Source organism: Ranitomeya variabilis, chromosome 5 (genome assembly GCF_051348905.1).
Source record: "Ranitomeya variabilis isolate aRanVar5 chromosome 5, aRanVar5.hap1, whole genome shotgun sequence".
Lineage (NCBI taxonomy): Eukaryota > Metazoa > Chordata > Amphibia > Anura > Dendrobatidae > Ranitomeya > Ranitomeya variabilis.
The window spans coordinates 51,053,074-51,080,679 of record NC_135236.1 but is presented as its reverse complement, the minus strand read 5'-3'; the positions used below and the strand labels follow the sequence as shown (position 1 = coordinate 51,080,679).

The 27,606-nt window shown below is 46.0% G+C and overlaps 1 protein-coding gene across 5 annotated transcripts; it reads left to right on the top strand.

Annotated features, from left to right (window-relative positions):
* Nucleotides 1–7,873: 7,873 nt before the first annotated feature.
* ACP5 (acid phosphatase 5, tartrate resistant) lies at nucleotides 7,874–24,383 on the top strand. 5 transcript variants are annotated; one of them, XM_077261943.1, is made up of 5 exons: nucleotides 7,874–7,937; nucleotides 18,755–19,034; nucleotides 20,592–20,719; nucleotides 22,492–22,837; nucleotides 23,427–24,383. In XM_077261943.1, the coding sequence occupies exons 2-5, from the start codon at nucleotides 18,762–18,764 to the stop codon at nucleotides 23,664–23,666; spliced, it is 987 nt and encodes a 328-aa protein (XP_077118058.1). In that variant the 5' UTR covers nucleotides 7,874–7,937; nucleotides 18,755–18,761; the 3' UTR covers nucleotides 23,667–24,383. The 5 variants fall into 5 exon arrangements, with proteins under 5 accessions (XP_077118058.1, XP_077118054.1, XP_077118056.1 ...); XM_077261939.1 differs by lacking the exon at nucleotides 7,874–7,937 and adding an exon at nucleotides 9,773–9,879; XM_077261941.1 differs by lacking the exon at nucleotides 7,874–7,937 and adding an exon at nucleotides 10,299–10,669.
* The last annotated feature ends 3,223 nt before the right edge of the window (nucleotides 24,384–27,606 follow it).

Here is a 27,606-nt window from a genome sequence, read left to right as displayed (position 1 = left end):
GTTTCGTTACTGTGTCTGGAAAGCTCTTGTTGATCAGGAATTGCCACTCTGGTATTATGAGTTAATGCCAGAGTCCTAAAGTAATTTCTGGATGTGTTTTGTTAGGGTTTTCTACTGACCATGAAAGTATGCTTTCTGTCTTCTGCTATCTAGAAAGCGGACCTCAAATTTGCTAAAACTATTTTCCTGCTGCGTTTGTTGTTTCATCTCATATCACCGCCAATATATGTGGGGGGCTTCTGTCTCCTTTTTGGGCATTTCTCTAGAGGTGAGTCAGGTCTTATATTTCCCTCTGCTAGCATTATTTAGTTCTCCGGCCGGCGCTGGGCATATAGGGATAAAAAGTAGGACATGCTACCTGGCTACTTCTAGATGATGCGGTAGGTTTAGTTCATGGTCAGTACAGTTACATCTTCCAAGAGCTTGTTCCTATAGAGGCTTATGCTAGTTCTCTGGCCATGGAGATCATGACAGTTTGACCGGCCACTAAAGGGTTAAAATCCTTGGCTGAGAAAGGAGAGAAATAAGAAGTCTGCTGAAAATTTTTTTTTTTTTTTTTTTTTCTCCTTCTCTAGTAGTTAGTGTGCTCTTAATTGGATCACTTGCCAGTCTGTCTATGCTGCAGTCTTTCTTTTTTTTCTCTCTCCTTCTAATCTTTGAATGGCTCTATGTTCACCTGTCTATAATGGATCTACAGAGTGTAACTGCAGGTTTGAATAATCTCGCCACGAAAGTACAAAGTTTGCAAGATTTTGTTGTTCATGCTCCGGTATCAGAGCCGAGAATTCCTTTGCCGGAATTCTTCTCAGGGAATAGATCTAGCTTTCAGAATTTTAGAAATAATTGTAAGTTATTTTTGTCCCTGAAATCTCGTTCTGCTGGAGACCCTGCACAGCAGGTTGGGATTGTGATTTCCTTGCTCCGCGGCGACCCTCAAGATTGGGCTTTTGCATTGGCACCAGGGGATCCTGCGTTGCGCAATGTGGATGCGTTTTTTCTGGCCTTGGGCTTGCTTTATGAGGAACCTCATTTGGAACTTCAGGCAGAAAAAACTTTGATGTCCCTATCGCAGGGGCAAGATGAAGCTGAAATTTACTGCCAAAAATTCCGTAAATGGTCTGTGCTTACTCAGTGGAATGAGTGCGCCTTGGCGGCTACTTTCAGAGAGGGTCTTTCTGATGCCATTAAGGATGTTATGGTGGGGTTCCCTGTGCCTGCAGGTCTGAATGAGTCCATGACAATGGCCATTCAGATCGATAGGCGTCTGCGGGAGCGCAAACCAGTGCACCATCTGGCGGTGTCCACTGAGAAGACGCCAGAAAACATGCAGTGTGATAGAATTCTGTCCAGAAGCGAGCGGCAGAATTTTAGACGGAAAAATGGGTTGTGTTTCTATTGTGGGGATTCTACTCATGTTATATCAGCATGCTCTAAGCGTACTAAAAAGCTTGATAAATCCGTTTCCATTGGCACTTTACAGTCTAAATTTATTTTGTCTGTGACCCTGATTTGCTCTTTGTCATCTATTACTACGGACGCCTATATCGACTCTGGCGCCGCTTTGAGTCTTATGGATTGGTCCTTTGCCAATCGTTGTGGGTATGATTTAGAGCCTTTGGAGACTCTTATTCCTCTGAAGGGGATTGACTCCACCCCATTGGCTAATAATAAACCACAATACTGGACACAAGTGACTATGTGTATTAATCCGGATCACCAGGAGACTATTCGTTTTCTGGTGCTGTATAATCTACATGATGATTTGGTGCTGGGATTGCCATGGCTGCAGTCTCACAACCCAGTCCTTGACTGGAGAGCTATGTCTGTGTTGAGCTGGGGATGTAAGGGGACTCATGGGGACGTACCTTTGGTGTCCATTTCATCATCTATCCCCTCTGAAATCCCTGAGTTCCTGTCTGATTATCGTGACGTCTTTGAAGAACCCAAGCTGGGTTCACTACCTCCGCACCGTGAGTGCGATTGTGCTATAGATTTAATTCCGGGTAGTAAATACCCAAAGGGTCGTTTATTTAATCTGTCTGTGCCTGAACATACTGCTATGCGAGAATATATAAAGGAGTCCTTGGAAAAGGGACATATTCGTCCATCGTCATCTCCCTTAGGAGCCGGTTTTTTCTTTGTGTCAAAAAAAGACGGCTCTTTGAGACCATGTATTGATTATCGGCTTTTGAATAAAATCACGGTTAAATATCAATACCCATTGCCGTTGCTGACTGATTTGTTTGCTCGCATAAAGGGGGCCAAGTGGTTCTCTAAGATTGATCTCCGTGGGGCGTATAATTTGGTGCGGATCAGGCAGGGGGATGAGTGGAAAACCGCATTTAATACGCCCGAGGGCCACTTTGAGTATTTGGTGATGCCTTTTGGTCTTTCTAATGCCCCTTCAGTCTTCCAGTCCTTTATGCATGATATTTTCCGCGATTTTTTGGATAAATTTATGATAGTGTATCTGGATGATATTCTGATTTTTTCGGATGATTGGGACTCTCATGTCCGGCAAGTTAAGAGGGTTTTTCAGGTTTTGCGGTCTAATTCTCTGTGTGTCAAGGGTTCTAAGTGCGTTTTTGGGGTTCAGAGAATTTCCTTTTTGGGATATATTTTTTCTCCCTCTTCCATTGAGATGGATCCTGTCAAGGTTCAAGCTATTTGTGATTGGACGCAGCCCTCTTCTCTTAAAAGTCTTCAGAAATTTTTGGGCTTTGCCAACTTTTATCGTCGATTTATTTCTGGTTTTTCGGATGTCGTTAAGCCATTGACCGATTTGACTAGACAGGGTGCTGATGTTGCTAATTGGTCCCCTGATGCTGTGGAGGCCTTTCAGGAGCTTAAGCGCCGTTTTTCTTCTGCCCCTGTGTTGCGTCAGCCTGATGTGACTCTTCCTTTTCAGGTTGAGGTCGACGCTTCTGAGATCGGGGCTGGGGCAGTGTTGTCGCAGAAAAGTTCTGACTGCGCCGTGATGAGGCCTTGTGCCTTCTTTTCCCGTAAATTTTCGCCCGCTGAGCGGAATTATGATGTTGGGAATCGGGAGCTTTTGGCCATGAAGTGGGCGTTTGAGGAGTGGCGCCATTGGCTCGAGGGGGCCAGACATCAGGTGGTGGTATTGACTGACCACAAAAATTTGATCTATCTTGAGACCGCCAGGCGCCTGAATCCTAGACAGGCGCGCTGGTCATTATTTTTCTCTCGGTTTAATTTTGTGGTATCGTACCTACCGGGTTCTAAGAATGTTAAGGCGGATGCCCTTTCTAGGAGTTTTGAGCCTGATTCACCCGGCAACTCTGACCCCACAGGTATTCTTAAGGAGGGAGTTATCTTGTCAGCCGTTTCTCCAGACCTGCGGCGGGCCTTGCAGGAGTTTCAGGCGGATAGACCGGATCGTTGTCCGCCTGATAGGTTGTTTGTTCCTGATGATTGGACCAGTAGAGTCATCTCTGAGGTACATTCTTCTGCATTGGCAGGTCATCCTGGAATTTTTGGTACCAGGGATTTGGTGGCAAGATCCTTCTGGTGGCCTTCCCTGTCACGAGATGTGCGAGGCTTTGTGCAGTCTTGTGACGTTTGTGCTCGGGCCAAGCCTTGTTGTTCTCGGGCTAGTGGATTATTGTTGCCCTTGCCTATTCCTAAGAGGCCTTGGACACACATCTCGATGGATTTTATTTCAGATCTGCCTGTTTCTCAGAAGATGTCTGTCATCTGGGTGGTGTGTGACCGTTTTTCTAAGATGGTCCATTTGGTTCCCCTGCCCAAATTGCCTTCTTCTTCCGAGTTGGTTCCCCTGTTTTTTCAAAATGTTGTTCGTTTGCATGGTATTCCTGAGAATATCGTTTCTGACAGAGGAACCCAATTCGTGTCTAGATTTTGGCGGGCATTCTGTGCTAGGATGGGCATAGATTTGTCTTTTTCGTCTGCTTTTCACCCTCAGACTAATGGCCAGACCGAGCGGACTAATCAGACCCTGGAGACATATCTGAGGTGTTTTGTGTCTGCTGACCAGGATGATTGGGTTGCTTTTTTGCCATTGGCGGAGTTCGCCCTCAATAATCGGGCCAGCTCTGCCACTTTGGTGTCCCCGTTTTTCTGTAATTCGGGGTTCCACCCTCGATTTTCCTCCGGTCAGATGGAATCCTCGGATTGTCCTGGAGTGGATGCGGTGGTGGAGAGATTGCATCATATCTGGGGGCAGGTGATGGACAATTTAAAGTTGTCCCAGGAGAAGACTCAGCTTTTTGCCAACCGTCACCGTCGTGTTGGTCCTCGGCTTTGTGTTGGAGATTTGGTGTGGTTGTCCTCTCGTTTTGTCCCTATGAAGGTCTCATCTCCTAAGTTTAAGCCTCGGTTCATCGGTCCGTATAAAATATTGGAGATTCTTAACCCTGTTTCCTTCCGTTTGGACCTCCCTGCATCCTTTTCTATTCATAACGTTTTTCATCGGTCGTTATTGCGCAGGTATGAGGCACCGGTTGTGCCTTCCGTTGAGCCTCCTGCTCCGGTGTTGGTTGAGGGTGAGTTGGAGTACGTTGTGGAAAAAATCCTAGACTCCCGTGTTTCCAGACGGAGACTCCAGTATCTGGTCAAGTGGAAGGGATACGGCCAGGAGGATAATTCTTGGGTCACTGCATCTGATGTTCATGCCTCTGATCTGGTTCGTGCCTTTCATAGGGCCCATCCTGATCGCCCTGGTGGTTCTGGTGAGGGTTCGGTGCCCCCTCCTTGAGGGGGGGGTACTGTTGTGAATTTGGATTCTGGGCTCCCCCGGTGGCTACTGGTGGAATTGAACTTGTGACATCATCTTCCCTGTTCACCTGTTCTGATTAGATCTGGGTGTCGCTATATAACCTGGCTTCTCTGTTAGATGCTTGCCGGTCAACAATGTTATCAGAAGCCTCTCTGTGCTTGTTCCTGCTCCCAGACATCTACTAGATAAGTTGGACATTCGTCCATGTTTTTGTTTTTGTATTTTGGTTCCAGTTCACAGCTGCAGTTTCGTTACTGTGTCTGGAAAGCTCTTGTTGATCAGGAATTGCCACTCTGGTATTATGAGTTAATGCCAGAGTCCTAAAGTAATTTCTGGATGTGTTTTGTTAGGGTTTTCTACTGACCATGAAAGTATGCTTTCTGTCTTCTGCTATCTAGAAAGCGGACCTCAAATTTGCTAAAACTATTTTCCTGCTGCGTTTGTTGTTTCATCTCATATCACCGCCAATATATGTGGGGGGCCTCTGTCTCCTTTTTGGGCATTTCTCTAGAGGTGAGTCAGGTCTTATATTTCCCTCTGCTAGCATTATTTAGTTCTCCGGCCGGCGCTGGGCATATAGGGATAAAAAGTAGGACATGCTACCTGGCTACTTCTAGATGATGCGGTAGGTTTAGTTCATGGTCAGTATAGTTACATCTTCCAAGAGCTTGTTCCTATAGAGGCTTATGCTAGTTCTCTGGCCATGGAGATCATGACAGGCGTCACATGATCGGGACCTCTGTCCGTGGATTGCAGGACTCGGCTGTGCTGGTTGCCACATGGTGCTGCATGATTATGAGGTAAGTAAGTAATGCCTTGTGTGGGGTCAGGATGTGTACAGTGTGGATGTAGCAGTGCCGTGTGTGTGTGCGAGGTGTATGGAGCGGAGCCGTGTGTACGAGGTGTACGGAGTGGAGCCGTGTGTGTGCGAGGTGTATGGAGCGGAGCCGTGTGTGTGCGAAGTGTATGGAGCGGAGCCGTGTGTGTACGAGGTGTACGGAGTGGAGCCGTATGTGTACGAGGTGTGTGGAGCGGAGCAATGTGTGTACGAGGTGGATGTAGCAGAGCCGTGTGTGTATGAGGTGTATGGAGCGGAGCCGTGTGTGTACAAGGTATATGGAGCGGAGCCATGTGTGTACGAGGTGTATGGAGCGGAGCCGTGTGTGTATGAGGTGTATGGAGCGAAGCCGTGTGTGTACGAGGTGTATGGAGCGGAGCCGTGTGTGTACGAGGTGTATGGAGTGGAGCCGTGTGTGTACGAGGTGTATGGAGCGGAGCCGTGTGTGTACAAGGTGTATGGAGCGGAGCCGTGTGTGTACGAGGTGTATGGAGCAGAGCCGTGTGTGTATGAGGTGTATGGAGCGGAGCCGTGTGTGTACAAGGTATATGGAGCGGAGCCATGTGTGTACGAGGTGTATGGAGTGGAGCCGTGTGTGCAAAGTGTACGGAGCGCAGCCGCGTGTGTAGGAGTAGCTATGTGTGGCCATTATATGGTACGAAGTATCATGTGCGGCCATTATACAGTATGGAGCATCATGTGCAGCCAATATACAGTATGGAGCACTGTGTGGCCATATTTTTTTGTTTAGAATTATTGTATATGAAACAGTGTGATCAGCAGTGCTAAATGGGTGTGGTTGGGACGTGGATATGGGTGTGACTAATTATGAATGGGTGTGGTCAGAGGCGTGGCCTAAAATTTGTCCCTCTTTCCCATCTTCAAAAGTTGGGAGGTATGTCAAAGATCCTTCTACTAATCAAGACCCCGTTATTATAAATAGCACATGGCAGATCAGGCCCAGTTACGGTACAATATTTTGCATTGAGGTCCAGAAGTTTCAAGTTGTGGCTATATCATTTAGCAAAAACTTATTTTAAAACAATTTTTTTTTTAAATTTAGGAATCCCATTGGCAAGGAGGACACTTTAAAACGTATAGCTTGGCTCCATGTTTTGGAGAAGAGCTACAAAAAAAGGTTCTCTCTCTGGTTGGAGTTGCCCTTTAACCATTTAAAAACAGATGGCCCTATTAATCAATTTAGAGACGTGTGCTGTACTGGATGGTCAAGGTCAAACCCTCATTGATTAGGAAATTTGGGCATGTCATATCATAATGGAGAACCGTTAAGTGCATTTCTACCCTACAAACCAGATTACAGATCCTAAATATATCCAAGTGGCAAAACCGTAAGCATAGTGCAACTGCAACCCCACAGGGAAGTCCTGTTATTTAGAGCTCTTCCTGGTCACATATGTCGTGGGGGGAAGGGAAGCTCCATTGAACAACTGCAAACTTTTCTTGGATCAAATGTTTTGAAATCATGTGCAAAAGAAGGGGCGAAACATCCAGGCGAGCCTAGGGGAAGAAAAAAGAAAACTAACTGTTTTTACCACTGGAATCCGCTGCTTGGCTGGAAGCGTTAAAATTCCGAACACTAACAACCGCCACCATGGGACAACTCTGTCAGGAACACCATGAAGAGGACTGCTTCCTGTACATTCAAAAAGGAGAAACAGTGGAGTTTTGATAAAATTTCGATAACAACCTTTATTGAAACTGACCATCAAACATAAATTAACAAACAAGATTTAAAAGATGTGATTGTGCAGTAGTGGAGTGAATTAAAGCATTCACTGCCATCATTTTACGAAAGGCATGGGACCACAAAGATATGGAAAAAATCCCATTTCTTGTATTATCATCTATTGTTGTTATGATCTTAAAAGAATGTAAAAAAATATATATATATACACCGGTATATATTTGTAAAAAAAAATTTGTAATATTTATTTGATGCATGCACATTACAATATCTTTATCGGGTTATGTGTTTTTTTCTATCTGACCGCTGCGGTTGTGGTGCGCATGTGCCAGCTTGCCGTCCGTTGCTGCCCCGCGTCATCCGGCGTTCTGTCGTCACGTCTGACCGGGGGTTTGGCCTCCACACTGATGTTGGACGGCGATGTGCCAAGTCGCGTGGGTATGGTGCGGCCGGCCGCGGGTGCATGCGCCGTGTATACACAGCACAGCAGTGGCCGGTCATGTGATACACACATGACCGGTTACCATGGATATAAAAGGTCCTGTAGGAGACCATTAACCCACCTCCCCTTGAGAAAGCAAGGCTATAGAGCGGCGAAACGTGCGTCGGGGTGTGTCCAGCGGTGTGCCTCAGTCTGGGTAAGATGACCCTTTTATTCAACTTAACATAAGTTTATTTTTGTCACCATATGTACTAAGGGGGCAGTATGGGAGAGGAATCCCCAGAGAAGATTCTACAACAGCCACTGGGCTATACTGATTAATGTCCTCCCTCCATTAACCTTTGGGAGCAGGTGGATGGACATTGTAGGTGATGGGGTCCTTAAAATATCATGTTGATTGAAGCCCTTTAGTATTACATTTAGTACTGAGTGCGGCCAGTGTTGGTGTCCTTTTTAATCACATCTTTTAAATCTTGTTTGTTAATATATGTTTGATGGTCTGTTTCAATAAAGGTTGTTATAGAAATTGTACCAAAATTCCAATGTTTCTCCTTTTTGAATATAATTATCATGGAGTGGTATGTAAGTAGCTAGGCATTAATTGCTTGGCATACTGAACAATATGAGTCTGGGTATTTTTGCATTGCTTCCTGTACATTGCATACAGTGATGAGAGTGTGTGCGGGCAGTAATCATTACCCCTCTTCCTATTTCCTTTTGATGGTTTTTCATCCGCCCTTTTTACCTGCTCACTTCAGTTTTCCTCTTTAAGGGCTCATATTCACCTGCGACCCGGCGCTACTCTCTCTCTCTCTCTCTCTCTGTCTCTGTCTCTGTCTCTGTCTCATACGAAACGCGACTTTGGCGCCAAGATCGCGTACCGCATGGCCGACCCCGCACAGGGATCGGGTCGGGTTTCATGAGACGCCGACTTTGCCAAAAGTCGGCGACTTATGAAAATGGACGACCCGTTTCGCTCAACCCTAGTTGTTAGTAATAAAATAACTTGACGTGTAAAAAAAGAAATTCCGACCACTTGACCCGGCAGCCAAAGGTCAGGTCACTGGTAGTCATGATGTGATGATTATTTCCAAACCAGCACTGGAGAATGGAGTGAATTCTGGAGACAAGAGTGTCTTCTTTTTTTTCCTTCCAGGATGAATTGCCCCTTGTGAAAATTAAAAACATAGTGGAGAACCCCTTTAAGCCTGTGCAATGGTGCCCATACATCATAGGCTACATTCAAACGACAGTATTTTGGAGCATTGTGCCTTCACGGATCGCTTACTGACCAATGTTTGTCTACATGACGATAGTCTACACAAGAACTGGTCTAGTGTGTTTTATAGGCAAGACAGTGACTGTTTTAATGGCAGAAGAAGCTCCTTCACTCATCTGCAATGAGGTTGAGGACATTGAACCTCACATGGACACGGCCATCTGAAGGCAGTCCTAAATATCTGTAAGCTGAGTGCTAATTTGGCCACAGGAATTTTCAATTTTCAATTGTAAGAGTGGAGTAAGCTGCCACCAGACACCACGGGCCATCGCTTATCTCCTGAGAGAACAATAGGATCAGGTGTTGAAGTACACATTTATGAGACCACACGACGACTTTGGCCACAACACAGGTCAAACAGCCAAAGACCACTCTGTGCCGCTGCTAAATCGCAGCTTAATGCAGGTGAATGGGGTCACACTGCCACTTATTGAGACCAGCAAATCGCAAATACAACTAGTCTGACTTTCTGTGACTTGTTTGTGGAGGTACCCTTCAAGTCACATTGACCCCATTCATCTGCATCCACTTTGTGGGGGTTTTCTTAACAGACGGCAATAGTATATTAGAAAAAAGGCATACAGAGCATTTGGTAGACAGTATAAAAGAGTCTGGAACAACAAGTATCTGGAGAAAAGATCTAAGGTCGGCGTGCACAAAGCCATCATTAATTTGCTTGTATGGGTCCGAGACGTGGGTTCTCTGCCACCACCATATCCTACTCGAGTGCTTCCATCATCGCTGACTCCGTACAATCCTGCAAATCAATGGGAAGGATTTCTTCACCAATATCGCATTTCTTCAACAGGCTGCAGTTCCAAGAATCGAGGGCATGCTGCTTAAGAAGAAGTTATACCGGGTAGGACACATCTCCAGGATGGAAGATCGTCGTCTACCCAAAATGGCATTTTATAGTGAACTTGATATAAAAACATCATGAAGAAATCCCTTCATGTCTTCCATGTTGACCTTAGTTAGTCGCCTGCCCTAGCTGCTAACCGTGGACGCTGGAGCCATACTGTCCACAAAGAGGTCTCCTCCTTTGAGACGGCATGCGGGATTAGCCAAGAAAACAGTGCAAGAACCAGGGCATTACTGCAGCCTCATGCCAAAGTCAGTTCTTTCCCTGTAGTCAACTGCTTATCCCACAATGGCCTCATCAGCCTCATCATGGAATAAATGGTGCTATAATAATAATCAGCCACCAACGAGCACGTAATTGAGGTGGACACTCCCTATCCTTCACAAATCTTCATTCATGAAGCTACACCATGATTATTAGATGTCATTAATATATGCAGGCCCTGATGCCATCACGTAATCTGGGTGCCATCACCGGCGCTGGTTTACTTGAACTCCTTATCTAGGTTCCTGCCATTTCATGTGTATAATGTGCTCATCACAGCTCGTTAGTAACAAGCTATTTCCTTCATTGTGGTCAGGCTGAGCCCCAAGCCTCGCCACTAAGTGAACGGCCATGAACTCCGCGCCGCCCAGTGCTGACGCCGGTAAAAAAAAAGCTATGAACTTTTTGCAATCATTGTAATCAGCAAATTTTTGCTTTTTTTTTTTTGCTTTTGTTGAGGAATTTAAGAAGCTTGTGTACTATTGTGTGAGAAGCTGGAGGAAGCTGTGGTGTCCTCCTCCTGGTAAGCTGAGTAATTTGAGACAGAAGGGGTGTGGGGTAAAGGTATTGTGTGAAGTTTTTAAATGGCAAAGGGCTTCCTTGTGAAGACAGCAGAGGAGAGAGGAGCAAGGTAAGGAGCACTGCAGCCATTACACTGTGCACTTAGTATATTATTATTATTAATTATTTATATAGCACCATTAATTCCATGGTGCTGTACGTGAGAAAAGGGGTTACGTACAGAGTTATAGATATCGTTTACAGTAAACTAATTTACATTGACAGACTGGTATAGAGGGGAGAGGACCCTGTCCTTGCGGACTTACATTCTACGGGATAATGTCGTGCTTAGTTACTGATGAGAATATATATATACATATATATATATATATAATTAGGCTGGGATATGAGTTATTATGGGACTACAAGTGCTAGCCACCCGCCTTATGTTTTCCTGGCACTTGTAGTCATTGTATGCGCAGCTTGTTTACTAAAGCACTTCCTACTACGAGTATATACAGCCCGTACTGCACTTTTTATACATCTTTTATGACAACCACAGCTATAAAGGGGATCTCTGTGGGTAAATGTATAATTATAGGGATCATCTGCACATCAAAGAGATGTGGGAAAGCTAATGTAGCACTTGTCCTTAGTGACCAATCAGGTTACAGCTCTCATCATTTAGAAGCCCTCTGGAGAAAGAAAGCTGAATCCTGATTGGTTGCTATGGGTAACTACCTGTTTTTATAGTTCGGGCCTTGTGTTTACGTGCAGCTTGGCCCTGTGAATTTGGCGTTAATGATTAATTTAATCCTGACTAACGATATCTACCCTGCACATGACTCACATATACTTCATGGCGTGTGTGTGTGTATATATATATATATATATATATATATATATATATATATATACCCACATAATGCCTGTTTTCGGTGTGCGGTACACAGGGCGTCTCATGTTTATCTTTTGGTTCCTCACATGACGATAAGTGTACAGCACCACATCCCCCTCCCCCGCACACGTCTCTTCCCCTTTACTAATAACCATCCTTTACAAAACAGTTGCGTATTCTGCTAAACTTTGCAATTGGGAAGATGTGGGAAACATAAAAAATACTTATAAAACCAATAATGTAAAATGCAGGTGTACATCCCCACATAATGCAGGTGAATGTGGGTCACATTTTTGATGTGGTTCCTTAGGCTATGTGCACACGGTGCGGATTTGACGCTGCGCAGTATTATGTAAATCTATGGAAAACCAAATCAAGCAGTGCCCATGCTGCGGAAAATACTGCGTGGAAACGCTGCGTTGTATTTTCTACAGCATGTCAATTCTTTGTGCGGATTCCGCAGCGTTTTACACCTGATCCTTAATAGGAATCCGCAGGTGTAAAACTGCAGGGTAAATCCGCAGGTAAAACGCAGTGCGTTTTACCTGTGGATTTTTCAAAAATGGTGTGGAAAAATCCGCACACGAATCCGCAAGGTGGGCACATAGCCTTTTGTTTTGCACTGTGACCCCATTCACCTGCATTATGCTGCGATGTAGCAGCAGCACAGATCGACCTTCGATCCCACGACTTACGTTGTGGCCAAAGTTGCCGTTTTGCCCCAGCCTCGATTCATTATTTCCATTTTTTTTTTCTTTTAAACTCACTTTTCTTTTTTTTGTCTTGCGCTATGCTATTATGGGGGGCCGGCATAATGCGCATTTGTTGATTTGTTTCTTGCATCTTTAGTTTCTGGTGCTTGTAGAATGCAATGAAAAGAAATGCAAAAATGGGAACCTCCCTCCCCCTCTACCCCATTGTGTTTTGGGCCTGGTTTTGCAGGTATTTCGGGCCCTGTCTTATGCAGGATTCCTCTTTGATGAGATGGTTTTGGGTTGGTTTTTTTGTCTGTGAACCCTCCCTGATGAGATTCTGGAGGTGACTGTCCTCAGCACCAGCCTTCCAGATCTAAGGGTGAGGCCAAATGGAACAGCCATGTTGCCAGTAAAACAATCTCTTAGTTTTTCAGGGGAAGCTACAAAATCATGTGGTCAAACTATATGGTTTGGTGGAAATAAATAAAGAGATTATTATTATTATTATTATTATTATTATTATTATTATTATGTTCTCTAGCGAAATCGATTGATTGTTTAACAAGCAAATACAAAGATGCATTTTTTTTTGCTGTAGCTCTATTTGGTCTTACCCTTCAGAGCCCCCATACGCATTAGGCTACGTTCACATTTGCGTTGTGCGCCGCAGCGTCGTCGCCGCAACAAAACGCATGCGTCGTGCGGCCCTATCTTTAACATTGGGGCCGCATGGCGCCGCATGTACATGCGTTGTCATGCGTTTTGGTGCGTCGTACGCCGCATGCGGCGTTAGGGCGCACCTGTCATGGCGCGGCAAACGCAACATGTTGCATTTTTTTTTGCGGCGCTGACTTTTTAAAAAACGCATGCGTCGTGTTTCCGTCGCTTTTGCGTCGTCGATGCGCCTTTTTTCCCATTGATTTGTATTGACAACGCAGACGACGCAAGTACTTGCGTCGTGGTGCGTTGTACGACGCATGTGTTTTCCAATAAATATGCAAAACATTGTATAGATTTTGGGGGGGCGCATGCGGCGCAAAACGCAGCGTTTTTTGTTCAAAACGCAACTGCGTTTTTGTTTGCGTTGTGCGTTGCGGCGCCGACGCTGCGGCGCACAACGCAAATGTGAACGTAGCCATAGATAGACTTCAGAGAAACCCACCAATTTCATCAGGACAGTTCAACCATTATGTGTATGGTGGTGTCCTGACTTACCTCAGCAACAGATGTTGGGAGAAAGATGGATGGGGCATAATGAATTTCAGCATGCCCCATCCTTTTATTATCTGGGGAGATAATTCCCCTTCAAAAGTGTTTGGCAGAGCTTTGGCCAAACTTGGGGTTCATGTTTAGGTGGAGTTGGAAGCTATCTAATATATTGGCCCCATACACATTACATAGCTCTTTCGGCCAAGCGGTCCACTGCAGACTCCTCTGCACCCTGCAGTGCCGGATACTTCTCTCCCCTGACATCATCTGTCGAGGGACAGCCCCATACACATTAGGCTCCGTCACACTATCAGTATTTGGTCAGTATTTTACCTCAGTATTTGTAAGCCAAAACCAGGGGTGGGTGATAAATGCAGAAGTGGTGCAGATGTTTCTATTATACTGTTCCTCTGACTGTTCCACTCCTGGTTTTGGCTTACACATACTCATGTAAAATACTGACCAAATACTGCTAGTGTGATGCCGGCCTTAGGGTACTGTCACACAGTGGCACTTTTGTCGCTACGACGGTACGATCCGTGACGTTCCAGCGATATCCATACGATATCGCAGTGTCTGACACGCTACTGCGATCAGGGACCCTGCTGAGAATCGTACGTCGTAGCAGATCGTTTGGAACTTTCTTTTTCGTCGCTGGATCTCCCGCTGTCATCGTTGGATCGGTGTGTGTGACAGCGATCCAGCGATGCGTTCGCTGGTAACCAGGGTAAACATCGGGTTACTAAGCGCAGGGCCGCGCTTAGTAACCCGATGTTTACCCTGGTTACCCGGGGACTTCGGCATAGTTGGTCGCTGGAGAGCGGACTGTGTGACAGCTCTCCAGCGACCACACAACGACTTACCAACGATCACGGCCAGGTCGTATCGCTGGTCGTGATCGTTGGTAAATCGTTTTGTGAGACGGTACCCTAAGACTGATGGACGATATCTGTGGGAGAGTTGGACTTTAGTCTAATGTGTACGGAGGGGCTTTAGGAGAGACTGAGTGGTGTGACAAAAGACTCCGGCCCCCTCCTCCATTTGTTACAAAAAACGCCTAAATGGGTATTTGAGAAGGATTTGTTAAATAGCAGGCAAACCTATAGTCAGGATTATTTGGAAAGCAATCCTCCCCCATAGACATGTGACTAGGCGGAGGTGAGGACAAGCAGGGGGGGGCTCAGTGCACCAAATAGCACTGTCCTCCGCACACTTACCCAAAAAACCTCAAAGGAAATCCCACTAATAAGAAGATAGCATTATATATGGGAAATACTACAGCGATATGTAGGTGCCGTCCTCAGTGCTCACAGCATGGCCGCAAACTGCTCCTGATCATCAGGGATTGGACCTGGGGATGGTGATCTGTCCCTGATGATGGCCCTTGTAGACCTTCTGATCGGTGCTCGTTTTGCTTTTATTGATTGTCAGCCGGTTCAGACGACCCAATAGTCAGGAACGAGCGCTGCTACGATCCATCGTTCCCCAGTTATTGGCTCCTCACCATAAGGCCGGCGTCACACTGGCGAGTTTTACGGACGTAAGAGCGCAGAAACTACGTCCGTAAAACTCGCATTACATACGGCACAATTATTCTCAATGGGGCTGCTCCTATTAGCCGTATATTACGGTTCAGTATTATACGGCTTTCTATGGCCGTACAAAATCGCAGCATGCTGCGTTTGTCAGCGTATTGCGCAAAAAAATCGCTAATGAAAGTCTATGGGGGCGAGAAAAATACGGATTCCACACGGACCTGCAGTGTGACTTGCGAGAAATACGCAGCGGTGTTAGTGAAAAGTCGGTAATTCAATTGCCGGCTTTTCATTTCTCCTTCACAAACCCGACAGGATATGAGACATGGTTACATACAGTAAACCATCTCATATCCCCTTTTTTTTGCATATTCCACACTACTAATGTTAGTAGTGTGTATGTGCAAAATTTGTGCGCTGTAGCTTGTAAAATAAAGGGTTAAATGGCGGAAAAAATTGGCGTGGGCTCCCGCGCAATTTTCTCCGCCAGAGTGGTAAAGCCGGTGACTGAGGGCAGATATTAATAGCCAGGAGAGGGTCCATGGTTATTGGCCCCCCCGTGGCTAAAAACATCTGCCCCCAGCCACCCCAGAAAAGGCACATCTGGAAGATGCGCCTATTCTGGCACTTGGCCACTCTCTTCCCACTCCCTGTAGCGGTGGGATATGGGGTAATGAAGGGTTAATGTCACCTTGCTATTGGAAGGTGACATTAAGCCAGATTAATAATGGAGAGGCGTCAATTATGACACCTATCCATTATTAAGCCAATTGTAGGAAAGGGTTAAAAAACACACACACACACACACACATGATTAAAAAGGATTTTAATGAAATAAACACAGCGGTTGTTGTAATAATTTATTGTTCTCGCAATCCATTTGCAAACCCTCGCTTGGCAAAATAATAAACGCACAATATACATACCTTCTGGTGTCAGATCACGTCCCACGATGTAATCCATCTGAAGGGGTTAACTAATATTACAGGCAGGAGCCCTGCTAATGCAGCTGTGTGCTCCGTGCCTGTAATCCCCGGCGAATGAATGAAATGTAGGTCATTGACCTACATTTCCTTCAGTCGCGGTGAGGCGCCCCCTGGTGGATGTCCTCATATGACCTGGAGCGTGGGAAAAAGTTCCCAGGCTGCAGTTCATGAGAACATCCAGCAGGGGCACATCACCGCGACTCAATGTAAGTACAGATCCTGCTTTCCTTTCAGCACCCGGGGATTACAGGCACGAGCGAGTGGTTTATCGCAGCTCTGCCTGTAATATTAGTTAACCCCTTCAGATGGATTACTTCGTGGGACCTGATCTGACATCAGAAGGTATGTATCTTGTGCGTTTATTATTTTGCCAAGCGAGGGCCTGGAAATGGATTGCGAGAACAATAAATTATTACAACAACCGCTGTGTTATTTCATTAAAATCCTTTTTAATAATGTGTGTGTGTGTTTTTTAACCCTTTCCAACAATTGGATTAATAATGGATAGGTGTCATAATTGACGTCTCTCCATTATTAATCTGGCTTAATGTCACCTTACAATAGCAAGGTGGCATTAACCCTTCATTACCCCATATCCCACCGCTACACGGGAGTGGGAAGAGAGTGGCCAAGTGCCAGAATAGGCGCATCTTCCAGATGTGCCTTTTCTGGGGTGGCTGGGGGCAGATATTTTTAGCCACGGGGGGGCCAATAACCATGGACCCTCTCCTGGCTATTAATATCTGCCCTCAGTCACTGGCTTTACCATTCTGGCGGAGAAAATTGCGCGGGAGCCCACGCCAATTTTTTCCGCCATTTAACCCTTTATTTCAGCAGCTACAGTGCTGAAATTTTGCACATACACACTACTAACATTAGTAGTGTGGAATATGCAAAAAAAAAAGGGGATATGAGATGGTTTACTGTATGTAATCATGTCTCATATCCTGTCGGGTTTGTGCAGGAGAAATGAAAAGCCGGCAATTGAATTACCGGCTTTTCACAGATATCGCGCAGAATGAAATCTAAATACAGAATATATATATATATGTGTCTCAATGACATATATATATATATATATATATATATATATATATATATATATATATATATATATATATATATATATATATATATATATATATATATATATATATTACACTGTATATATGTTTTAATGAACATTTGAGCACATAAATCCATTAGATGTCGGTTTTGCAAGCCTGCGCGAAACTCTCGCAGTACGGATGCCATACGGATTACATACGGAGGATGCCATGCGCAAAATACGCTGACACACCCTGACTACGGATCACTATTTTGGGAACATTTCTCCGTATTACGGCCGTAGTACGGACGTATAATACGTGGCGTATTGTCTTACGCCGAGTGTGACGCCGGCCTAACAAAAACACAATGGAGGAAGATGAGGATGTACGGAGCGGCGACGCGCGCTTCTAAACTGATCCACACATTGTCAGCTTGGATACACCAGCTCCGGAGACACCACCAGAGCTGCAGGTATAAAAGGCTTAGATACACCGGCCCTGCGGCCCAGTAGACAAAATCACATGATATGCTTAGATATATCAGTTCAGCAGACCGTATCCAATATGATGGGCTTAGATACATCAGTCCTGCATTTAGTATTCCACATGATGGGATTGGATATATCAGTTGAACAGACAGTATCACACATGATGGGATTAGATACATCAGCTCAGCAGACAGTATCACACGTGATGGGATTAGATTCATTAGCTCAGCAGACAGTATCACACATATACCGTAGTTACATAGGTTGAAAAAAGGCCTAGGTCCATCAAGTTCAACCTCTCTCCACTCAGTATATATATTTTGTCACTAACTCATGAGCTTAGATACATCAGATCAGCATCGCACATAATGGGCTTATATACATTACGTCAGCAGACAGGATCACACATAATGGGCTTGGATACAGCGACTCAGCAGACAGTATCACATATGATGTGCTTAGATACACCAGCTCGGCAGACAGTATCTCACATAATGGATTTGGATACACAAGATCAGACGGTATCACCTATGACGTGCTTAGATACATCGGCTCAGCAGACAGTATCGCACATAATGGGATTGGATACACCGGCTAAGCAGACAGTATCACCTATGTCGTGCTCAGATACATTGGCTCAGCAGACAGTATCACATGATGAGCTTGGATACACCGGCGCAGCAGACAGTATCACATATGACGTGCTTAGATACACTGGCTTAGCAGACAGTATCACACATAATGGGTTTGGATACACCGGATAAGCAGACAGTATCACACATATTATGCTTAGATACACCAGCTCAGCAGACAGTATTATTAATTTTTATTATAGCGCCATTTATTCCATGGCGCTTTACATGTGAGGAGGGGTATACATAATAAAAATAAGTACAATAATCTTGAACAATACAAATCACAACTGGTACAGGAGGAGAGAGGACCCTGCCCGTGAGGGCTCACAATCTACAAGTATCACACATAATGGCTTAGATACACCAGCTCAGCAGACAGTATCACATATGATGTGCTTAGATACACCTCAGCAGACAGCATCACACATAATGGGCTTGGATACACTGCTCAGCAGACAGTATCACATATGGCGGGCTTAGATACACTGCTCAGCATCCCACAGCCCATGCAGATGGTTATGTCCCCCCTATGTGATGGATGAGTTTTGGGGTACCCTCTCTGGTTTATGTGATTTTACATTTGGTCTCTTACAACTTATGTTTCCCGCACAGACACAACATGGAGAAGCTTGTCGTCCTCCTGGCCTTTCTGCCATGTGTCTCTATGAAGACCCTGTGGAGCCCCCCGCAGGACGGCGACCCCTCTCTTCGCTTTGCTGTGATTGGTGACTGGGGCGGCCTGCCCCTTCCCCCTTACACCACCAAACAAGAACTACTGGTCGCAGACGAGCTTGACCATATCGTATCCAAATGGGGGGCCGACTTCATCCTGTCTGTGGGTGACAACTTCTATTATGACGGCGTGAAAAACGTGACAGACATCAGATTTAAGGTAAAGAAATAAATGCACTATTGGCGGTGACATGTCCTCGCCAGAAAACCTGAGCCCCTCTGACAACAATTTACGCTGAAATCAGCAGTGCTCACTGGATCATAGGCCAAACCACCCGCCACACTTCAGTGAACATTTTCTGTCATAGTGGATCTCCGCCTTTTTGTCTCCAGGTCATTAGTCAGTCCGGCACAACGTGCTCCTTCGTTTCATCACCTGACGAGACCTGGTGACAAATACAATTCCGCCTGCAGCCACCACCAGGGGGAGCTCACTGCATACTGGGGTATTGATGGCAATGTAGGACGCTCCCTCTAGTGGTGGCAGCGGGTAGGCAGAATCATTAAGCTTAATGTTTGCTGGAGATTTGTTGCTCTTTATCTGAAAATCTGAACGTGAATATTTAACTAAATGAATCAGTACAGAATTTCTACCCTATTGTAAAGAAGAAACCCCGGGATAGTCCCAGTGATTAGCCACACACTGGATGTTAGTCTGGGATTAGAAAAAATGTTTGCTTTCTTTGAGAAATGGCGCCACCCCTGATCATGGGTTGTGTGTGGTATTGCAACTCTGCTCTATTCACATCAATGGGCCTGAGATATAACATCGGATACAACCCATCCTCAGGGCTGGCGCTGTTTCTAAAGAAAAAGTCTCTAATTACATGATCCTTTAATTACCAGCAATTTTTTTTATATATAGTTACCAATATATTATGACTTAAAGGGTATATTGCCATCTCATAAATTGATAACAGATCAAAAACATGAATGGATTTTGCCTTCTCAGAATATCTACAAGAAAACGGCCAAATCCAACTGATTGCATTGTCTGTAAGATCGGACTGATTGGCAGGAATTGAATGTGTGTAAACCAGGCTTTAAAGGGAATCTCTCAGCGGGTTTTTGCTATTTAATCTGAGAGCAGCATAATGTAGGGGCAGAGACCCTGATTCCGGCGATGTCACTTACTGAGCTGCGCGTTGCTGTTTCAATAAAATCAGTGTTTTATCAGCAGGAGATTATCACTGCAGGACTAGGTGTCTCCTGCCTCCTAGTCAGATGCTCTGTGTAATCCCGCCCCTAACAGCTGATTGGCAGCTATCATTGCACAGTGTACACCTTAATCAGCCAATCAGTGGTGTGGGCGGGGTTATACAGGGTTCGGCATTCTGAGCAATGCTAGATCTTCAGCCGAGAAAACTGTCATTATCTCAAAATGAGAGCAAGCAGCCCAGTAAGTGACACATCGCTGGAATCAGGGTCTCAGCCTCTATATTATGGTGCTCTGAGATTACATAGCAAACATCTGATGATAAAGGAGAATGGTCCTTACTCTTGTGACCCGAAAGGTCTCAGCATCCGGAACGTTAGCAATGCCTGAGATCTCTCCTGTCCTGACCCTACTGGTTACCATTACCTACACTGACACATTGTAACAAACGCTCAGACATTCACTGACAGCAAGCACCGAATTATAACACTGCCGGTCTTTCCATTATTTACATGTGACTGTAAACCCATGTATCTAATCCCGTGCGTAATTTCCTTCCAGGCAACATTCGAGAATGTGTTTAATGGGGAGTCGCTGCGCGATGTCCCGTGGTACGTCCTCGCCGGCAATCACGACCACAATGGAAACGTCACAGCTCAGATCGCCTACAGCAACGTGTCTTCTCGCTGGTAAGGCTAACTATATTCCCCGAGTTTTTTTTTCTTTTTATTCCGGCTCCCTGCAGTCACCACTAGAGGGAGCTCACTGTATTAGGAGTTGTACAGCTTTAAAAAAAAAAAAAAAGAAAAGCATAAAAAGTTATGGTAGCCTAAGGCTATGTGCACACGTCAGGATTTCTGGCAGAAATTTTCCTGACAAAAACCGGACATTTCTGCCAGAAATCCGCATGCGTTTTACCGCGTTTTTGACACGTTTTTTGTGCGTTTTTTCCCAATGCATGGCATAGCGGGAAAAACGTGAAAAAAAAAAGCAAAATTAATGAACATGCTGCTTTTTTTACCGCGATGCATTTTTTTCGCGGAAAAAACGCACCATGTGCACAAAACATGCAGAATGCATTCTAAATGATAGGATGCATAATGTATGTGTTTTTAATGAGTTTTTATAGCGAAAAAACCTGAACGTGTGCACATACCCTAATAGTAAAGACCCCTACTCTGCCTATACATCTCTGTGATAAAAGGGGGCTGGCTTAGATAGGAAAATGAGCTGTCAGACAGTCCCTCCACGTGCTGAGACATGTAATGCTCTCCTATGTCGAGCACGAGCCAGGAGCTGGGGTGCCGAGCACGGGCCAGGAGCAGGGGGTGCCGAGCACGAGCCAGGAGCAGGGGGTGCCGAGCACGAGCCAGGAGCGGGGGTGCCGAGCACGGGCCAGGAGCTGGGCTGCCGAGCACGAGCCAGGAGCAGGGGGTGCCGAGCACGAACCAGGAGCAGGGGGTGCCGAGCACGAGCCAGGAGCAGGGGGTGCCGAGCACGAGCCAGGAGCGGGGGTGCCGAGCACGGGCCAGGAGCAGGGGGTGCCGAGCACGGGCCAGGAGCAGGGGGTGCCGAGCACGAGCCAGGAGCTGGGCTGCCGAGCACGGGCCAGGAGCTGGGCTGCCGAGCACGGGCCAGGAGCTGGGCTGCCGAGCACGGGCCAGGAGCTGGGCTGCCGAGCACGGGCCAGGAGCTGGGCTGCCGAGCACGGGCCAGGAGCTGGGCTGCCGAGCACGGGCCAGGAGCTGGGCTGCCGAGCACGGGCCAGGAGCGGGGCTGCCGAGCACGGGCCAGGAGCGGGGCTGCCGAGCACGGGCCAGGAGCGGGGCTGCCGAGCACGGGCCAGGAGCGGGGCTGCCGAGCACGGGCCAGGAGCGGGGCTGCCGAGCACGGGCCAGGAGCGGGGCTGCCGAGCACGGGCCAGGAGCGGGGCTGCCGAGCACGGGCCAGGAGCGGGGCTGCCGAGCACGGGCCAGGAGCGGGGCTGCCGAGCACGGGCCAGGAGCTGGGCTGCCGAGCACGGGCCAGGAGCAGGGGGTGCCAAGCGCGGGCATGTAGCACATGATGATGGATTGGGGCATCTGTGGTCCGTTTCTAACAGGACAACTCCTCTAACCCCATTGGAGCCAGGTAAATCTGCACAGTGAGCTCCCACTAGTGGCTGCTGTGGGTGGTGACTTTCTGAAGGGGAGTAATAGGAGCTGTTCAGATCCTGCTGACCCGACTGTGTCAGAATAAGGCTATCACCAGATTATAGATTTATGGAAGGAGGGAAACTTAATGAAATGGCGCCACACCTGTTTACTGGATGTGTGAGGTATTACAGCTCAGCACCCTTCACTTCATTCAAGTCGAGGTGCTATTGTGGACTCATCCCAGTGGATGGCTGCGGTGCTGGTTTTTGGCCATGTTTCTCCAGGGTCTATTTCATCCATGACGCCTTTTATCTTCCCTCATACAGGAAATATCCAGATCTCTACTACGACTTGTCCTTCAAGATCCCCAGCACCAATGTATCTGTGAGACTGCTGATGCTGGACACAGTTGTCCTGTGTGGGAACTCTGACGACTTCCTAGGGGGGCAGCCGCTGGGAGCGACAAACGTGAGGCTGGCAGAGAAACAACTACAATGGCTGACGGAGAAACTGCAGGCTTCGAAGGACGAATACTTACTAGTGGCCGGACATTACCCTGTGTGGTCAATAGCGGAGCATGGGCCTACTAGCTGTCTCATCCACCATCTCGAGCCTCTGCTTAAGAAGTACGGAGTCACCGCTTACCTCTGTGGGCATGATCACAATATGCAGGTAGGTGTCTTCTCTGCATGGGCGGCACGGTGGCTCAGTGGTTAGCACCGGGATCCTGGTAGCAAATATGGACATGGCAGTCCCGTACACTGTGGATGAAGCGGTGGCGTGCATGTGTGGCCGCTGCGGACGGACCCCTGTGATCAGCAAGTTGTGGATAGGGTGGGAATAACTAGAGATGAGCAAATCAATTTGCAGGACCCTGGTCCATGGTCCTTGTGAGCCCCACAAATCTCCTTCTACCTGCCGACATCCTCAGCGCCTCTTCTTCTTTGTATCCTCTCGAAGAGGCGCAGTTCGTCACCATCCGGCGGCCATGATGTTCTGACCTGACTACAGGACCAGGGTTGTGCTAATCAATTTGCTATCTACATACAACCTACTTCTAGTATTTAATGGTTGGGTATGGGACTCTAGTGGTCCTCTCCGTCAGCGGCTGCAAGCGCATCCCTAGGGTCCGTGGTCACGAGATTGGCTGCAGCGGTCAGGTGGACGAGACCTCTTCCCTAACCTACAAACACTATTCTGTAACGCCAGCGAACCTCTGTGTTCTATCCTGACCCCTAACATGACTCTGTTCCTCTTCCAGTACCTGCAGGATGACAGCGGCATCGGATACGTGCTGAGCGGAGCGGGAAACTTTATGGAAAACTCCCGCAGACACGAAGGAAAGATTCCCAAAGGTTACTTGCGGTTTTTCCAGGGTGAGCAGGAGACTATGGGCAGCTTCGTGTACGTGCAGATCACACCTACAGAAATGGACATAACGTACATAAAGTCAGGAGGCCAAAGTCTGTTCCGCACCGCCCTGTCCCCGCGTGGCCTCTGAGCTCCTCCGCCATGTCTCCTCTCCACACCGGGCATTACTAATGTAGCTCCACAGTCCTGGCACGTGGACCATCTGCTGTGGAACTAACAAATCGCTGCTGTTTTTACCTTTTATCTTTTGGTTTTATAATTTTAATACGTCTCCAAATCTGTTGAACAGTTAGATCGCCCCCAACACTTTGTAGGGACCCCCGGCGTTTCCTGATGGCCTGGTGCTTTCAGGGCAATTGTCATTTCACACCAGTTTATGACCCCCCCAGGCTGGAGACCACTGGGCTGGAGCTAGGAACATCACTAAGTCCATAGGCGACCGGTGCTGTTGTAAGCTTGACACCTCGAAATTTGTTAAAATCCCCTCGTTTCATGATCTGCTGACTTTTAAGAAGCGTTTGATGGACAAATCAGTCTTATTTATTTGGGCACCATCTGATCGGGTCACTTCTCGTGGACACGTCCGATTTATCAGGCAATAGATACGGATGCGTGTCCAGAGGGGGGATCCGCACACAAGCCCCCCATGTCTCTCTAGCAATTCTCTATAGAGGTTTGTTGATTTTATACTGGTTAAATCGAATGTTTTCGTCACCAAACCCTGTTTTGTTTTGTTTTTTCTCTGTGTCCTTTCCATCGTTGAGGTTATGTTTACTGATTTTATAAATATTGTTTTGTTACTGTCTTTTTAATTGTAAAAAAAAAATTAAATGTTTTCTGTACACGACTCGTTTATTTTTACTCTTTTTTTTTTTTTTTTTTTTTTTTTTTTTTTCTTTATTACTCAGCAACTTGCAAAAGTTTGTTCATAGAAGGCAGAGAGGAGGGGGATGCAGCTGCTTTTTCTCTCTGAAGGCCTCCATAAACATTAGACAAACTTCGGACAGACCCGCCGATGTCGAAAAGGCTCAGACAACAGTCTAAATGTGTATGAGGGTCTCCAGACTGAAGGTTCTGGCATGTCTGACCGCTAGCTCTCCTGACCTGAGCTAATCGCTTTATACATACATGGTCAAAATTGTTGGTATCCCTCGTTTAATGACAGAAAATCCCACAATGGTCACACAAAAAATAACTTGAATCTGACAGTAATAATAAATAAAAGATCTATGAAAATGAACAAATGAAAGTCAGACTTTGCTTTTCAACCATGCTTCCACACAATTAAAAAAAATAAATAAATAAAACTCCTGAAATAGGCCTGGACAGAAATGATGGCACCCTTGAAAATAATGTGACAAAAGGGACATGTTATATCGCGGTGTGTCCACTAACTAGCATCACTGGTGTCTACAATCCTGGAATCAGTGAGTGGCCTGTATATAGGGCTACAGATACTCACTGTGCTGTTTGGTGACATGGTGTGTATCACACTCAACATGGACCAGAGGAAGCGAAGGAAAGAGTTGTCTCAGGAGATTAGAAAGAAAATCCTAGACAAACATGTCAAAGTTATAAGGCCATTTCCAAGCAGCTTGATGTTCCTGTGACTACAGCTGCACATATTATTCAGAAATGTAAGATCCATGGGACTGTAGCCGACCTCCCTGGACGTGGCCGCAGGAGGAAAATTGATGATAAATCAAAGAGACGGATAATACGAATGGTAACAAAAGAGCCCAGAAAAACTTCTAAACGGATTAAAGGTGAACTTCAAGCTCAAGGAACATCAGTGTCAGATCGCACCATCCGTCGTTGTATGACCCAAAGTGGACTTAATGGGAGATGACCAAGGAGGACACCATTGTTAAAAAAAAAAAAAACAGACAGGAATTTGCCAAAATACATGTTGACAAGCCACAAAGCTTCTGGGAGAATGTCCTATCGACAGATGAGACAAAAATGGAACTTTTTGGCAAGGCACATCAGCTCTATGTTCACAGATGGAAAAATGAAGCATATCAAGAAAAGAACACTGTCCCTACTGTGAAACATGGAGGAGGCTCTGTTATGTTCTGGAGCTGCTTTGCTCCATCTGGCACATGCTGTCTAGAATCTGTCCAAGGTACAATGAAATCTCAAGACTATCAAGGGATTCTAGAGAGAAATGTGCTGCCCAGTGTCAGAAAGCTTGGTCTCAGCCACAGGTCATGGGTCTTGGAACAGGATAATGACCCAAAACACACAGCTAAAAACACCCAAGAACGGCTAAGAGGAAAACATTGGACTAGTCTGAAGTGGCCTTCTATGAGCCCTGACCTAAATCCTATTGAGCATCTTTGGAAACAGCTGAAACATGCCATCTAGAAAAAGCAACCTTCAAACACGAGACAACTGGAGCAGTTTGCTCTTGAGGAGCGGGGGCCAAAATACCTGTCGAGAGATGCAGAAGACTCATTGGCAGTTACAGGAATCGTTTAAATGCAGTGTTTGCCTCAAAAGGTTGTGCAACAAAATATTAAGTTAAGGTAACCATCATTTCTGTCCAGGCCTATTTCATGAGTTTTATTTTTTATTTTTAATTCTGTGGAAGCATGGTTGAAAAGCAATGTCTGACTTTCATTTGTTCATTTTCATAGATTTTTTTTTTTATTCATTATTACTTTTGTCAGATTCAAGTTATTTCTGTGACCATTGTGAGTTTTTCTGTCATTAAACGAGGGGTACCAACAATTTTGACCACGTGTGTATATGCAGGATTCTACATCTGGGCAAGAAAATGAAAATTACATCTTCAGAATGGGAGGAATAGAACTAAAAGCATGTGTGAAAAAGACTTGGATATACTAATAGATCACAGACCTCGCATGAGTCAACAGTGTGATGCAGCAGCAAAAAGGGAAAACAGTTCTAGGATGTAGTAAGAGAAGCACAGAGTCTTGATCACATGAAGTAATTATCCCCCTCTACTACTCCTTGGTCACGCCTCATCTGGAATACTGTGTCCAGTTCTGGGCTCCACATTTTAAAAAAGACATTGAAAACTGGAGCAAGTTCAGAGAATAGCTATCAGGATGGTGAGTGGACTGCAAACTATGTCCTACAGGGAATGGTTAAAGGATCTGGGAATGTTTAGCTTGTAAAAAAGAAGGCTAAGAGGAGACTTAATAGCTGTCTACAGAAATCTGAAGTGCTGTCACAGTGTAGAGGGATCATGATTATTCTCATTTGCACATGGAAACACGAGAAGCAATGGAATTAAACTAAAAGGAGAACATACAGATTAGATATTAGAACAAAAAATTTGATAGGGTAATCAATGAGTGGAACAGGCTGCAACAAGAGGTGGTGAGTTCTCCTTCAATGGAAGTCTTCAGAGGCTGGACAGACATCTGTCTGAGATGGTTTAGTGAATCCTGCATTGAGCAGGGGGTTGGACATGACGACCCTGGAGGACCCTTCCAACTCTACCATTCTATGATTCTATATGACCATGAGGCAGGTAACTCGGGTCAGGAGACCCAGCAAGTACGGTTTATGTACACAGACCATATGTAACCTGCATCGTCATAGTGTGAAAGAAAAAATGCAGAAATGAATGCATGAGGATTCAAATGGTTGCAATGGTTCAGAGAATACCATCTTGGCTGACTAGTCCAAGAGGTTGTCCCCGGCGGCTTCTCCCCACCTCGCTCCCCTAGACTGACAGGTCTGGGACAGCACTCACGCATAGGGCCTGTCAATCTAGAGAAGCGAGGTGTTGAGAGGCTGCCAGGGACATCTTGGACTAGTCAACTGAGATGCATGGTCCTCGGCTTCATCATTTTATCTTTACGACATTCTTCAACAAGGAATGCCGTTCATGTCCAAGGTAATGAGATAATTATGTAAGGCTATACAGATTACACAACTCAGGTCGTCGGTGTACCATCCGCAGAAGGACGTTTGGTTGGAGAGGTTCAATAAGACCTTGAAGTCCATGCTTAAAAAGGTTGTGGAAAAGAATGGCTGAGACTGGGATTGCCTACTCCCGTACCCGCTGTTCTCTATTAGGGAAGTTCCTTAGGCCT